Raw genomic sequence first — 14,095 nt, 5'->3', positions numbered from 1 at the left:
GTGGCAGATGATCAATTATGTATTATGAAATCCAGTACTTCAATATCTGTTCCTTCAAATCGTTCCAATATTGGCAATTTCTAGCTTCACAACCAAGGCTTAGGCGACAGATCATGACAAATCACACGAACTATCTCCCGGCCTAGCAAAAGTGTCAAATGATGTCATGTTCTATTCTTTTTGTTACCAATCTATGCAGTTGCCTCATTTTCCTGAGATGCCCATAGATGCCCTCCTCCATCACCCTCAACGCTTTCAGAACCTTTTTTTCCTGCCCTCGGTAGGTATATCCGAAAAAAACAATCATTCTCAACCCTTTTTTTGCTGTTCATTTACATCGTCTCGGGAATGTTGTCGTCACTCTCGCTCATACTCTCATCGCCGCTGACTTCGGCGTTCTCACGCTCTCTCTTCTCCATGAGGGCCTGCAGCTCAGCATCATCGCTCTCGGTAACGGCCTTGGGCTCCATCTTGACAGTCAGGTTGCCGCCAGCAGCCTCGATGTTTTTGCGAATGTCGACAATAGCCTCTTCCAAGCGCTTGATGCCGACAGCTTTATCCAAACAGGTGCTAGTGAGAACGTAAAGCGGTGGCGAGACCAGCTTGACCTTGACTTGGGTCTCTTCAGTGTTACCAGCCTCGGCGGTACGCAGAGCCGTCTTGACAGCGTCGATGCCCTCGTAGCCGAAGCAGGTGACTTCGATATCCGCACGGACCTTGGTTGGTTGGGGGGTGAGGCGCTTGCCAATGTAAGACTTCAGCTCATCGGCGACGGGCTGACCGGGGAAAGTGATGTCATCCCATACTTCGGGGTTGCTGTACCTTTGTCAGTATGCCGGGATTTTTGCATAATCAAGCCAAAGACGGTGCCGGAACAACGTACGTGATGGATAGCTTGAAGGCATCAATAGCGTGGCCGAACTTGCGGTTCAGTGGCCAGGCGATGCTCTCATATAGTGACTCAATAGGAACCAGGGTCTTCTCGGCGACGTGACGCATGATGGAATGAACCATCTTGCCCTTGTTGTATCGCTCCTCGCACTTGATGATGTCCTCGGCAGACACACGACGTTTTGAGAGATCGATGTAGCCTGTTCGTCATTAGTCTTTAACTCCATCGCATCGCATACCGGCGTCTCTGCGCTGGAGAGCCGCAACATACCCTTCTCCTTGTCCACCCTGAGAACGACAACAACCTCATTGCGGCCGACTCGGATGAGCTTCTGAATACTTCGAATACGTCGTCGCGAAAGTTCGGAAAGCAGAATCATGCCGTCAATATCATCGTACTCGAGGAGCTTAACGTAAGCTCCCATTTCGGCGATCTAGAACACGCAATGACCAGGTTAGAAACTGATTCCCTTCTCATCGCAAATTGAAAGACCAGACAGTCCCGGCCATTTCATTAAAATGCGCGTCAGTCCCTCGGTAGTAGCCTGACGAACCTGCTTGACATTGACCATGACGAAGCTGTCGATCTCCGGGAACTTCTCCTCATAAAAACGGCAGTTTGTGAGAGACATCTTGGCGGTGTTTTCTTCTCCCTGCTACAGTGGCAAAAACGTAGGAAATCCGGAAAATCAGAGATGTCGTCGAGAGATGTTGGGCACGAGAGACTGCTGTGGGGTACGGACTAAAGAGTCACCCTCTTTTCTGTCCGGTTGTGCTTTTCGGAGGGGAAGGTGGCGCGCAAAATTAAGCGATGGCCAATTTCGTCCCTTATCGATTTCGCGAGATCAGGGGAGCTTCGACTGCTGTAGATTTATGCAGTGGGCAATCGTCGCGTATTTCAGGACCCCGAGGCTATTTGGCGAAGCGTTGGATTTATAGCACAAAGCACAATTTTGACACACAAATTGGACGCAAACCAGTCGATGGTGGGGGGTGGCGGGGTGTGGCTGATGGGAAAGGCGGTCGCAGTCGGCAAGAATTGCAGCAGGCATTTTTTCGCTGGCTTCTCTGTCGGGAAGGAGCAGCTAGCTGCACGTGACTCTCCGCCAAAGTAAACAGTCGCCAGGCGCAAGTTGAGGATGCAAGCATTCGGAGCTTGTTGGTATATTTTGGGGAGCTTTCAAATATAGCATTGAGCAACAATATGGCTCCTGGTAAGTCATGACCCCTTGCTCCAAACAACCCTAACGTTCCTGTGCCTTCCATTGAAAGGCCGTCTGCTAATGATTCTACTCAACAGCAACACAAGTCGAGCTATCGCCGCCGCCTGGCGACGCTGTCTCCGCCGTCGCCTTTGCGCCAGAGACGAGCACAAAGCTGCTTGTCTCTTCTTGGGATAAAAATGTTTACCTCTACGACTTGAGTAACGGCGCTAGCGATGCCAAACTGGCCAACACATATGAACACCGTGCGCCTGTGCTCGATGTATGCTTTGGCGCACATGACGACGAGGCCTACACCGCGGGCATGGACTGGGCCGTCAATAGGTACAGTATTATCCGCTACACGATAGCTATCGCATGGTTAGGGTAACTTACTTACCAGCATCTATGTGCAGTATTAACCTCGCGACCGGCGAAAAAGTCCTCGTGAGCAAGCACGCCGCTCCGGTCCGCAACGTCCGCTACAGCGCCAAGCACAGTATCCTCGTTTCTGCTTCCTGGGACTGCAGCCTGACTCTGCATGATACCGAGAATCCATCTAGCACGTCTCTTCGAGTCTCTCTGCCCGGAAAGCCGCAGGCTCTCGCCATCAGCCCCTCCAAGGTTGTCGTCGCCATGACGGGCCGCATCATCAACATTTACGACCTCGACACCATAAAATCGCTGATTGCCAAGGGTGGCAGCGGTGCCGACCTGAAGCCCTGGCAACAGCGTGAGTCCTCGCTACGGTACCTCACACGTGCCCTTGCGTGCATGCCCAACGACGCAGGCTACGCTACGAGCAGCATCGAGGGCCGAGTCGCCGTGGAGTGGTTCGAGGACACAGCCGAGTCACAGGCGCGCAAATACGCTTTCAAATGCCACAGGCAACCGGCGCCGGACGGCGATGGCGATATTGTATATCCCGTCAATGCTCTGGCCTTCCACAGCGTCCACGGCACATTTGCCTCGGGCGGCGGTGATGGTACCGTGGCCCTCTGGGATGCAGAAGCCAAGCGCAGATTAAAGCAGTACCAAAAGTCACCCAACAGCGTCGCCGCTCTGGCTTTTTCCAATAACGGCAAGTACTTGGCCATTGGCGTGTGCCCTGGCTTTGAAACGGGCCAGCAGGACTACAACGGCGAGGGACAGACCGTGGTCATCATCCGCGAGCTAGGAGAAAATGAGGCCAAGGGCAAGGGGTCCAAATAGTGGCCATTCCAGCACAAATGGATAGAGACAAGGGCAGCGCGCTTTGCATGATTGATCAGTTGTGTGTTTTATTTACTTGACCGAATTTGGCGTTCGGGTACTCGGGGCAGGAATGAATCTTTATTTTGAACAGAAGTTTTGGAGTGGCGTGTACAAGCTGATACCTAGATAGTCCTGCAGATGAAAAAGAAAATGAGCAACGGTGCAGCATGTTTGATTCGGACTCGAGCAAATATAGAAAGTTGACTATGAGCAACAGGCGTACAGTCGTCCAGGTAGTAAACAGCGATGCATTACCATGCCATAAGCCTCTGCGATGGACATTTCTTTACGGGGTCGTTTCCAACTGCCATCGATTCAAGTGCGAGCGAAAGACCTACTCTGCCGCCTTGGCTGGTCGGATGGGCTACGAAACAGTGAGTGGGAGAGCCGAGAGCGGCATGTGTGCGTCATACCTTGGCATCCTCAACATGATCATAGTTGCCTCCGAGGACGGCAAATTTGACGTTTCCCTGGGCCACTGGCATTTCTTTGCCCCAGAGAAAGTTGTTGGGGAACCCGAGGTCAAAGGGCACCGCGGCCTCGATTTCTCGCATATCCTCAGCACTCAACTCTATATTGAGGGCATCAATATTACTTTTGACATGTTCAACCTTGCGCCCACTGAGCACAGGAAAGACGTACGGTGCCTTGAGCATGACGTATGCGATGGCGACACCGGTGACAGACGCGGCTTTACGCTTTGCCACAGCCTCTAGGGCAGCAGTGACCTTTGTCTCCTCTTCAGTGTACTGCTGCTTTGGATTGCCTTCTTGGACTCGGCGCTGGTCCGCCGTTTTGAACCTGCCTCCGCCGAGTGAGCCCCATGGAGCAAGCGCCATTCCCTCGGACCGGCACATGGGGATGATGTCACGCTCAAAGTCACGATGAGCGGCTGACCACTGGCCCTGGTAGACGCTGAATTGTCTCATGCCGTGGTTTCTAGCGTACTCGTTTGCTTTACTATGATCTGTAAGATACAGAGTCACGACTCTGAAAGTACAGTTCTTCTCACCTAGCCACCCATGCCGGTGCGTCGCTGATGCCGAGGTACAGCACTTTGCCGCTGATTACGAGGCTGTTGAGAGCCTGCATCATTTCTGGTATTGATGTATTGTAGTCCCACCAGTGAACGTAGAGCTGTTGAAAATAGTAACCTTAGCAAGTGAATTTCGGATTCCTCGGTGTGGTCTTTCTCACCAGATCAATGTAGTCCGTTTGTAGTTTCTGCAGACTTGCCGCAACGGAGGCTTGGAGGCTTTTGGTACCACACCCATTCAGGTTTATCTTTATATTGGCCTCGCCTTGTAGCGGTACGAAGGCTGTAGTGTACTTGGTGGCAATGACTACAACACGTTGAGTGCAGACCGTCAGCCCCAGCGTATTAAAACGCACATCGTGTTTTGTACTCACCCATCTCATCACGGTTGCCGCGCCTCTTCATCCACTCTCCAAGTCTGGATTCGCTCTCTCCACGCTGGTAGTTGTTTGCGGTATCGATGAAATTGCCCCCCTATGTTGTATCAGTTCGACGCGAGATGAACGTCCGCGCCGCGCAGAAACTCACTTGCTCATAAAAATAGTCTAGGATATCCTCTGTCGTTTCTCTAGTACACTCGCCAAACCACTGCACCCAGCTGTCACCAAAGTTCATTGCCCCCAGACATATAGGGCTAACCCATACGGAAGCAGTCGGAGAGAGCAGTCTGTATCGGCCCAAATTAGATTTCGGAGGCGGGGCAGGAGGGAAGTAGGCGGGCATGTTCAAGGTTGAATGAAGTCCGTTGGTTTGTAAAAATGCTGAATATTCGACGTCCTTCTCAATCTAATGCGTCGAACAGGATTGGGTAAATCAAAAGGAACATTCCAACAGCAGAAAGATTTCACTCATTATAAGAAAGTTGCTCCGTTTATACCATGGCCGTTGCTCCTGCCAACCAAGACTTGATATCGCAACAACGAGAAACCAAATCTTGAAAGCAGACTCGTCACGGACAAAAAGCTGAATCTTCTACTCTAAACCGCCCATACTAGAGAAAGAAAATAGAAACGTTCATCGAGTTAAGCCTATCGCCGGGCTACGGCCAGGCGGCCGACCGGCCGATCGGTATTTCCATTCGCAGGAACACACTTTTCGTCCCTATATCAAGTCATCTGCATGTTGTATATGGCTGTATCCGTATTCAGAATGGTTCTTCGAGTTTAATTGGGCAGTCGCATTCTACCCGCCTCGGGCGGCTTTTAGGGGCTGGGTGGGAAATGGCCCGCGAGGCGCCGATGGGTGCTGTGAATGCGCCGCAGGGTGGGCTCTTGCAGGCCTGTACAGCAATGAGGTACAACGTTCGACCACAATGTCATTTTGCCTCTTTTTCTCATCAAACAAGAGATAATACAAATATCTCACACAGCTAATTTTCATCTTACTGTTCACTTCACAATTGGCTGTCAAAGTCCTTCAAGTACGATGGCAGACGCAATATTACAGTTTGCTGGTGGGCGGTTTACCGAGGAACTACCGCCCCAGAATAATTGTCGCCTGCTTTTGTCCCGTTCCCATGCCGGATCAGCCCATCAACTTCTTTGCTCGACACGGCCTTTGAATCAAATAGTTTCGGGGCCAATTCGAACGCATTGATACCCGATTGCCGTGCGCCATGACTCGACACGCCAATGGCTTCCTCAAGTACCGCGCTCTCTAAGACGGCCATCAACACTCTGCGCGGCGTCCTTTTCACCACGTCCGTCTCCGTCGTCCTGCTCGCAGAGGAACGCCGCCGCCGCATCAAGATTGCTCGTGCCGCCGTCGATAATGCTCGCAAGCTTCACGCCGCCAAAGCTAATCGCGGTGCTGCCGCTGCCGCAATTCTCGAACCCTTCGACCTGGAGGCTCACCTAGCCAAGCTCGAAGACGAGGCCTTCGTCCGCCAGCCACGCGCCTCCAGGAGCCTCCATCGCCGGGGGGGACAAGAAGCACTCGATAACCCGAACGCCTCCGGTGCTACCGTCACAAAGTCCGAGCCTCACGCTGCCGAAGTCGTCGCTCCACCCAATAATATCCAACATGAATCGATTCCCCTTGTTCACATTGCCGAGGCCTTGGCTGTCGGACGGAGATCGAGCGAGATTTCAGTCAAACGTCCTGCGATATCCAGGAAATCACAGATCAGACCAGCTACTGTTGACAATTCTGCCAAGGTCGTTACTGCGAGCTCGAGACCCAGCGAAGCCTCAGTAACTACACCTGCACCCACTGTTTCAGGCCTCTCCACACAACACAACGCAGCACTTCCGAGCCAGAGGCTGGAATACGAGCATCTCCGGATCGCCCCGCGAGATAGCAAAGAAGCTTCTCCCGAGTATAAAGAAGCCATCGCCGCTCTAATCGACGCAGTTCAAGCTTTACCAGAGAATTTCAACAAGACCGATGAACAATCACACACGTTTACTGCAGCGGTAGTTGCCCTGCGAGGGGTTGGCTCGCATGACGGCACCCGACGTTCATTCCGAGAGCTTTTGAAAGACATTGTCGTCAACCTTCTCAAGCACTCTGTGGATATGAAGGCGGATGAAATGAAGGAAGTATTAAAGGCGTCCCTGTTCTTGAAGCGCTCAGTCGTCACCATTCTTACTCGATTTCTCGCCTGGATGGACAAGTACCGACCAGCGGATGCTATAGAGGTGTCGCGAACTGTTATCGCGTTCTTTACGCAGCCAGAGCAGGCCCTGGTGTGGAAGGATGGGCTGCTTATCCAGGAAATGATCAAAGTGCAAAGCGCTCACAGCACCAAGCTTGCAATCAAGGAGTACACCATGCTTAAATCGGCTGGTCTATTCGCTGAAATGAAGAAGCCAGGGCAGGAATATAACATTAGAAGAGAGGTTGTCATGGCGGCTTGTGCAGCGGGACATTCGCGCTTCGTTGATGAGGAAATGGTTGCACTACGAAACCTGAAAGGCGATGACGTCGAGACAGACTTTGGACTGCAAGCTGCCTTGATGACTCAACACGTAAGTCTCGGAGCCTGTGATGTCGTATTTGACTCACTGCGAGAACTCGAGCGCTGCAAAAAATCGTCGTCGCCGGAGTTTCAAGGGCATCTTCGCCGCTTTACAGACCTCTTTAGCAAGGCGCATGATGCTGAAGAGCTCGGTCATTGGCTCAGATACGCGGTGGAAACATATGGCATGGTGCTACGAACGGAGTGGGTCTTTTCCGTACTGGACGGATATGCTTATTATCACGACATTGAGGGAATGATGTCGTGGCTGGAATACTGCCTGGGGCATGGGCTCAAAGTAGATTACGATTTTGCCACTGGATGCAAGAACGCATGCCGAGGACATTTGCGCTTCAGCAAAGACAACGCGCAAATGCTGTGGAAACGACTGGCAAAAGTCATGCCCTTGCCGCAAATGGATGGTCATGAATACCAGGTCAAGCACCGCAAGGGAGACTTGAGCAGACATATGGCGGAGCTGACGAGCAGCGGGCTCTGGGATAAGGCATGCCTGGTGTTTGAGGCGGCAATGTCAAAGTCCCGAGACATTTGCGAGTCAAGCTTTGAAATGGCCCTAGAAGCGCAAGTTCGAGCAAACGGGGGCAAGACAGAAGCAGCTCTCCGGTTGTTGGAACGTGCGCGTAGCTATGGGAGGGAAACAACCGTGGCACAGCACCAGTTTCTCGTTAAGCAGATCCGAGGCAGGCAAAGCGGCGACATCAGGGCTCTGCTCTTGCAGGCTGTGGAATGTGGGATCGACATCCCGGCCGACATTTACAAACTAGCTGTTCAAAAGGTGGTGGAGAAGGATTTGTACGCGGCGCGCGACATCCTGCAGTTGGGAGTAAAGCATCTGGGTCAGGGCAAGCTCGCATATAACGGATACTGTTTCGCAAAATTGCTTTATATCAGCATCGCGACTCACGAATATGAGGCAGCACAGCTGCTTGTGCGCGAATTTGTGTCGGACAGGCCGTTCTGGCACGGCACCAGAGTGTGCAAGGAGAGCATCAAGTTTGGGATACGGGAGCTCACGAAACGCGCGGCGACGAGGTTGGATACAGGAACCAACGGGGAGTCTGGGGATAGCGCACTAAATCGCGAGCTGCGACTTGCGGAGGCGCTACAGCAGGCACTGGAGCAGAATTTTGAGAGCCGTCATGAGCTGGGATACCAGGCTACGATTGCGGACATGATTGTGCAGCTGGTCGAGACGGCCACGAAAGAAAAGGCCGGCGGCGCGTCTGCGGAGTGGCAGATGAAGAAGCAAGCACAACGACTGGCCAAGAGGACAAATTGTAGTCGGGAAACGACAACACTGCAAAAAAGTAGTATCACGCGCATCAGCGTTGAAGGGTAATGAAGGGCTGGGATAGTTGAGAAGGCCCATGTATATACGACCTAAGCATGGTCTACTACCTACATCTGTACTTAGAATTTGAAGTTTTAGCATGCATGTATGTACTCGGTACCAGGAGACGAAATGGGATCGCGCTCTGCTAAACGGTCTTAGACTAGAAATGTATAACATTTGTTTTTTCTGGATAAACTGAGAGAGGAAAGTGAGGTCAAAAAAAGAAGGGGAAACAAGGGCAGACACAGAAAAAAGACGAAAAAAGAAGTAAAAGGACCTGCTGCCGCACAAGCGCCACTGGCGATTACGAGTACGCCGCCGGCAGTTGGAAGCGTAAACTTGGTCATGCATTTATCCGACACTAGTGCCGCTTTGCGGATTGATGTGCTTGGTACGGTAGCGCAGGGACGCAAACGATTGCGGTTGGAGGCGCGAGTGGTGAAGAAGACAAGAATGACATGTGAAGGTGGTATGAGAATGCAGCAGCATGTTTCCACTTATGCATTCAACAGCCTGTTTCCACCTGCTTCCCTGATTGCCTGACAATTGAGCAAGGAGGCAGGTTTCTCATGCCAGGAGCCTTTGAGTTAGGTGAGTGCCATGATGAGTAAGCCCCACCTGAAAGCACGCTAGAGCAAGGCTGCAGATTGTTGGCATGCAGGGCACAGAGAGTGGGTGTGGCCAGACAAGAGACCAGCAAAAGAACAAGGAAAAACAAAGGAAGAAGAAGAAGAAACTACGCGCGTGGTGGAGTAATCAAGCAAGATGCGCGATTGATGTAGTGAAGAGATTGATCAAGCAGTTTTCCACGAATCCTTTTACGAGAGACAAATTCCCTTGCACCACGAGAGAAAAAACAGGCCATGACCCAACAAGTACTCAGCGCATTCATCTACTCATCTACTTGAACACTGAGCACTTAAGTACTTACAGTTAGCGCCACAGAAAAAGGGGGCACTGCTCGGGTACCTAGAGCCATCTGCCGATTGACCGCAAAATGCTCGGTACCATTTTAGTATTCGTACCTGCAATACTTGGGGTGGCGGGCCCGAGTGGCGGCCGAAATTATTAGGGAGGGGAAGGGGGGGCGCCAACAGACAGCAGGCGGGCGGGTGTAAAAAAAAAGGGACGAAAAAAAAAAGGACTGAGGCGGCTTTGCATCAGTTCATCAACCCCCCGTTTCCACATGCTTTCTTCCCTTCTCGACCGGGGGCATCTTCTATTTTTTCCTTTTTACGCATTGGGGCCGTTCTTTTTGCAATACCGTCGTCTTGGATCTTCTGTTTCCTTTTAATCCTCTTTGGCGCGCTGCAGGAGTCGACTTTTTACCTCTTCTATACATGCATTGACAACTTTCGCCACGATATACCCACGAACCTAGCTATATACGAACATCTTCCACAACGCCTCTCTATCATCGACAAACGCAATTCAGCGGACGCAACTATACGTATACAAACACGCACCCTCTGTCTTTGTCTCTGTCTCTGCCTCCCTCTTACGCGCAAACATAACCTCGCCATATCGACCTCGCCATCGTCATCGTCATCATCATCATCATCATGGCCACAGACACCGTCGAGGCCCGCCGCCTCCAGCGTGAGACGCACCACGAGGCCGACGTCGTCGTCGTCGGCGCCGGCATCTTTGGCTGCGCCATCGCCTACGCCCTCGCCCAGCAGGGCCGCTCCGTGCTGCTCCTCGAGCGCTGGATGTCGGAGCCCGACCGCATCGTCGGCGAGCTGCTGCAGCCCGGCGGCATCCAGGCCCTCAAGCGCCTCGGCCTCGGCCACTGCGTCGACGGCATCGAAAGCATCACCTGCCGCGGCTACAACGTCATCTACCAGGGTCGCCCCGTCCTCATCCCCTACCCGACCATGGACGAGCGCGGCGGCGTCCCCCACCAGTGGTCCGGCGCCGGCAAGGAGGGCAAGCGCGAGACGGGCAAGGGCTTCCACCACGGCCGCTTCGTCACCCGCCTGCGCGAGGCCTGCCTCGGCCACCCTAACATCACCGTCCGCGAGACCGAGGCCGTCCGCGCCGTTCGCGGCGAGCACTCGGACCACGTCCTCGGCGTCGAGACGCGCACCACCGACCCCGCCACCAGGAAGAAGACGCCCGACTACTTCTTCGGCCAGCTCACCATCGTCGCCGACGGCTACGACTCCAAGTTCCGCAAAGAGGTGACGGCCGACAAGCCCGTCGCCCGCTCCAAGTTTTTCGCCCTCGAGCTCCGCGACGCCCGCCTCCCGGCCCCGGGCTACGGCCACGTCATCATCGGCGACGCCTACCCGATCCTGCTCTACCAGATCGGCACCCACGAGACCCGCGTCCTCTTTGACGTCCCGCACAACATCCCCGAGGCCGCCCCCGCCGCCGGCGGCGTCAAGAACTACCTCGCCAACCACGCCATCCCTGCCCTGCCCGAGTCGGTCCGCCCGAGCGCCCTCGCCGCCCTCGAGGCCGAGAAGCTGCGCAGCATGCCCAACAGCTGGCTGCCGCCCACGCGCCAGGTCCCGCGCGGCATGGTCGTCCTCGGCGACGCCACCAACATGCGCCACCCCCTCACCGGCGCCGGCATGACCGTCGCCTTCAACGACGCCGCCCTGCTCGCCGACCTGCTGCACCCGGACCGCACCCCCAGCCTCGCGGACGACGGCGCCGTCCAGGCCGCCCTCCGCACCCTCTACTGGCGCCGCAAGAACTACACGGCCATCCTCAACGTCCTCGCCCAGGCCCTCTACGCCCTCTTCGCCGCCAGCGACCCCCAGCTGCACGCCCTCCGCATGGGCTGCTTCGAGTACTTTCGCCGCGGCATCACCGACGGGCCCTGCGGCATGCTCGGCGGCATCATCCACCGCCCCGTCGTCCTCGCCTACCACTTCTTCTCCGTCGCCTTCCTCGGCATCTGGATGCACTTTCTCGAGACCGTCACCAGCGGGCCGGGTCCCCTCGGCATCCTCAAGGCGCCCCTCGCCGTCATTGACGCCGTCCTTATCCTCGCCAAAGCGTGCGTCGTGTTTCTGCCTCTGATTTGGAGGGAAGGATTCCGGTGATTCTTTTTTCTTTCCTTCTTTCGGGCGCATGGCGCCGGAAATATCTGTTTTATCAAGTCCCTTTTTCCTTTCTTTTTCGCTTTTCTTCCCCCTTTTTCTTCTTCTTCTTCTTTACTCTGTACATTTCTTCTTCTCACAACATATATTTTATATAATTCAAGTTTGTTGCTCTTTTGGACAGGACAGAAAGGGGGGGGGGGCGAGGTGGGGGGTTGGAAAAGAGCAGTACAGAGCAGAGCAATCAGCGAGACGGGTGGAAAATTATCTTTCTTGTCTGTGGTTAGATCACGTTGGGACAATCATCACAAACGGCGTTTTCTTTTTCTTTTTTTTTTTTTTCTTTTTCACATGTCGACCAGTATACACACGAGGTGGTGGTAAGGTATGGTTGTTGTTTCATCAACATGGGCCGGTATATATGCCCTGAGTGGTTTTTCATCTTAGCCATGAGCTTTCATAAAGTCAAAACGGACCTGTTTGCACTGGCCATGGATAAAGCCAATGAGCAAGAGGGGAAAGAAAAGAGGTTGGGCTCTTCACGACTTTATTAGAGTCAAGTCAAATTTCCGCATTTATATAATAATCTTAATGCAATTCGGCATTCCCTTTTCTCGACGTCTGCCCCCTGTCTGAAAGCGTCACTCAACCTGACAAACAAACTTTTGGTCTTTCTCTTCCATCATATTGTATTCATTTGTATCGAAACAAATTCTACCATTCAGAATTCACCCCAGCGTCTTGGTGTCTTTCCCACCCCCCCCCTTCCTCTTGCTCTCTCGCTCACTACGTCAGCCGCCGCCTGTACACGCCCAGCATCCAGCTGGCGCGCAGTACCGCCAGGCCGACGGCCATGCGCACGCTGTCCTGCACGACGTTGAGTTTGCTGCCGCCGACCTCGTGCCACTCGACGGGCACCTCGGCGACCTTGATGCCCGGGCTGGTACCAATGACGGAGCCGTCGGCGCCGAGCAGAGGCGCGGCGGGCGCCGACTCAGCGAGCATGAGCATCTCAATGTCAAAGATCCAGCCCTCGGCGTGCATGTACGGCACAATGTGCGGCAGGGCGGCACGCGAGAAGAGCTTGAAGCCGCACTGCGTGTCGCGGATGCGCGACGTCGCCGGCGGTGTGAGGATGGTGAGGACGAGGTGAAACGACCGCATGAGAAAGTTGCGCAGGGCGGAGCGCTGGTGGAGAGGTCCGAGTTAGCTCAGGTCTCTTCTTCGGCATGTGTATTTTCCCTAGTCCTGCAGTATATACAGAAGGATGGCAATATGGTCAACGTACCTTGACTACTGCTTCGCTGCCGACAAGATGCGCGCGGCTGCCAATCGCCACGCCCCGGCCCGAGGCGTCGGCTACCTCGTCGCAGCCCTCCATCAGCTTGGCGACGTCGCTGAAGCGCGACGCGCCGTCGGCGTCGGCAAAGAGGACGTGGTGCCCGCGCACATGGCGCAGGCCGTGCGTCACGCCGCCGCCCTTGCCGCGATTTCTCTCGAGGCTCACGATGCGCAGTACGTCGTGCAGCTTCCGCTCGTGCGCAAACTTGAGCACCACGTCGACCGTCTTGTCGCGGCTGCCGTCGTTGACGACGAGGATCTCGTAGCCGGACAGGGGCAGTTCCTCCGGCTGGGAGGTCGCGCGGTGGTGGCGCTGCTTGCGCGGGCTCGTCGTGGCAGAGGAAGGTAACTTTCCGCCGGCGCTGCGGCCAATGTGCTCATCGAGATACGCGACGGCCTCCTCGAGGGTCGGCAGGATGCGGTCCTCTTCGTTGTAGGCGGGCAGGACGACGCTGAGGCGCAGCTCGGCCGGTTCAATGGTAGTCCCCGCGTCGGGATGGCTCGTCGGCGTCGGTGTCGTCGTGTGGTCAGCAGCGGCGCTCTGTAACTCGCTCAGGCGTCGCTCGGCGAGCCAGCGGTCGTACCAGCACGGCAGCGGCCGCGGCGCTGTCGGGCCACCATCGGGGCAGCTGGTGATGTACGTCTTTTCCGAAGGGAACGGGGCGCGAGGCTTGGGTGCGACAAGGTGCAGCAGGACAAAGAGCTATTTGACAGAGCGGTGGTTAATGCAGCACATTAGCATCGAGCAATTAGAAGAGCGTTGTGCGCCAGTAAGAGGGACAACGAACCGACAACAGCCCAAAGAGGACCAGGATAGCAGCGAGGGCCAGCAGGACGTAGACGGGCGTCGCCTGCACCCAAGCACTGAGCGGATGTAGAATGCGCGCCGGCAAGTCGGCCAGGCCGGAAGCCATGGCAAGCAGGTTGGCGCTTTTGGGTTTCTTCCCCCAAAAAAATAGAGCTATTTCTTGGGGGGGCAGGTGCACGGATTCGCAGATTTAGACA

The 14,095-nt window shown here is 54.6% G+C and overlaps 6 protein-coding genes across 6 annotated transcripts; 3 read left to right on the top strand and 3 right to left on the bottom strand.

Moving 5' to 3' along the window:
- Positions 1-332: 332 nt before the first annotated feature.
- Positions 333-1,523, bottom strand: V2A60_001805 (translation initiation factor eIF2 subunit alpha; the record flags this gene model as incomplete). Its single annotated transcript, XM_083253160.1, has 4 exons — positions 333-816; positions 884-1,091; positions 1,163-1,325; positions 1,446-1,523. The coding sequence occupies 4 exons, from the start codon at positions 1,521-1,523 to the stop codon at positions 333-335; spliced, it is 933 nt and encodes a 310-aa protein (XP_083109286.1).
- Positions 1,524-2,095: 572 nt separating this feature from the next.
- Positions 2,096-3,305, top strand: V2A60_001804 (WD40-repeat-containing domain protein; the record flags this gene model as incomplete). Its single annotated transcript, XM_083253159.1, has 3 exons — positions 2,096-2,105; positions 2,192-2,438; positions 2,510-3,305. The coding sequence occupies 3 exons, from the start codon at positions 2,096-2,098 to the stop codon at positions 3,303-3,305; spliced, it is 1,053 nt and encodes a 350-aa protein (XP_083109285.1).
- A 376-nt stretch (positions 3,306-3,681) lies between these two features.
- Positions 3,682-4,998, bottom strand: V2A60_001803 (NADP-dependent oxidoreductase domain-containing protein; the record flags this gene model as incomplete). The annotated part of the gene is made up of 6 exons (XM_083253158.1): positions 3,682-3,711; positions 3,761-4,307; positions 4,360-4,484; positions 4,545-4,690; positions 4,758-4,857; positions 4,912-4,998. The coding sequence occupies 6 exons, from the start codon at positions 4,996-4,998 to the stop codon at positions 3,682-3,684; spliced, it is 1,035 nt and encodes a 344-aa protein (XP_083109284.1).
- A 1,016-nt stretch (positions 4,999-6,014) lies between these two features.
- Positions 6,015-8,702, top strand: V2A60_001802 (uncharacterized protein; the record flags this gene model as incomplete). The annotated part of the gene is made up of 1 exon (XM_083253157.1): positions 6,015-8,702. One exon carries the CDS (start codon positions 6,015-6,017, stop codon positions 8,700-8,702), a length of 2,688 nt encoding a protein of 895 aa, XP_083109283.1.
- Positions 8,703-10,258: 1,556 nt separating this feature from the next.
- On the top strand, positions 10,259-11,752 carry V2A60_001801 (squalene monooxygenase; the record flags this gene model as incomplete). The annotated part of the gene is made up of 1 exon (XM_083253156.1): positions 10,259-11,752. One exon carries the CDS (start codon positions 10,259-10,261, stop codon positions 11,750-11,752), a length of 1,494 nt encoding a protein of 497 aa, XP_083109282.1.
- A 783-nt stretch (positions 11,753-12,535) lies between these two features.
- V2A60_001800 (dolichyl-phosphate beta-glucosyltransferase) lies at positions 12,536-14,004 on the bottom strand (the record flags this gene model as incomplete). Its single annotated transcript, XM_083253155.1, has 3 exons — positions 12,536-12,937; positions 13,038-13,793; positions 13,879-14,004. The coding sequence occupies 3 exons, from the start codon at positions 14,002-14,004 to the stop codon at positions 12,536-12,538; spliced, it is 1,284 nt and encodes a 427-aa protein (XP_083109281.1).
- Between the last annotated feature and the right edge of the window lie 91 nt (positions 14,005-14,095).

The sequence above is a fragment of the Cordyceps javanica genome, chromosome 1 (assembly GCF_051103115.1).
Source record: "Cordyceps javanica chromosome 1, complete sequence".
Lineage (NCBI taxonomy): Eukaryota > Fungi > Ascomycota > Sordariomycetes > Hypocreales > Cordycipitaceae > Cordyceps > Cordyceps javanica.
Note: the sequence above shows the minus strand (reverse complement) of the source record. Positions and strands in the feature narration are given on the sequence as shown.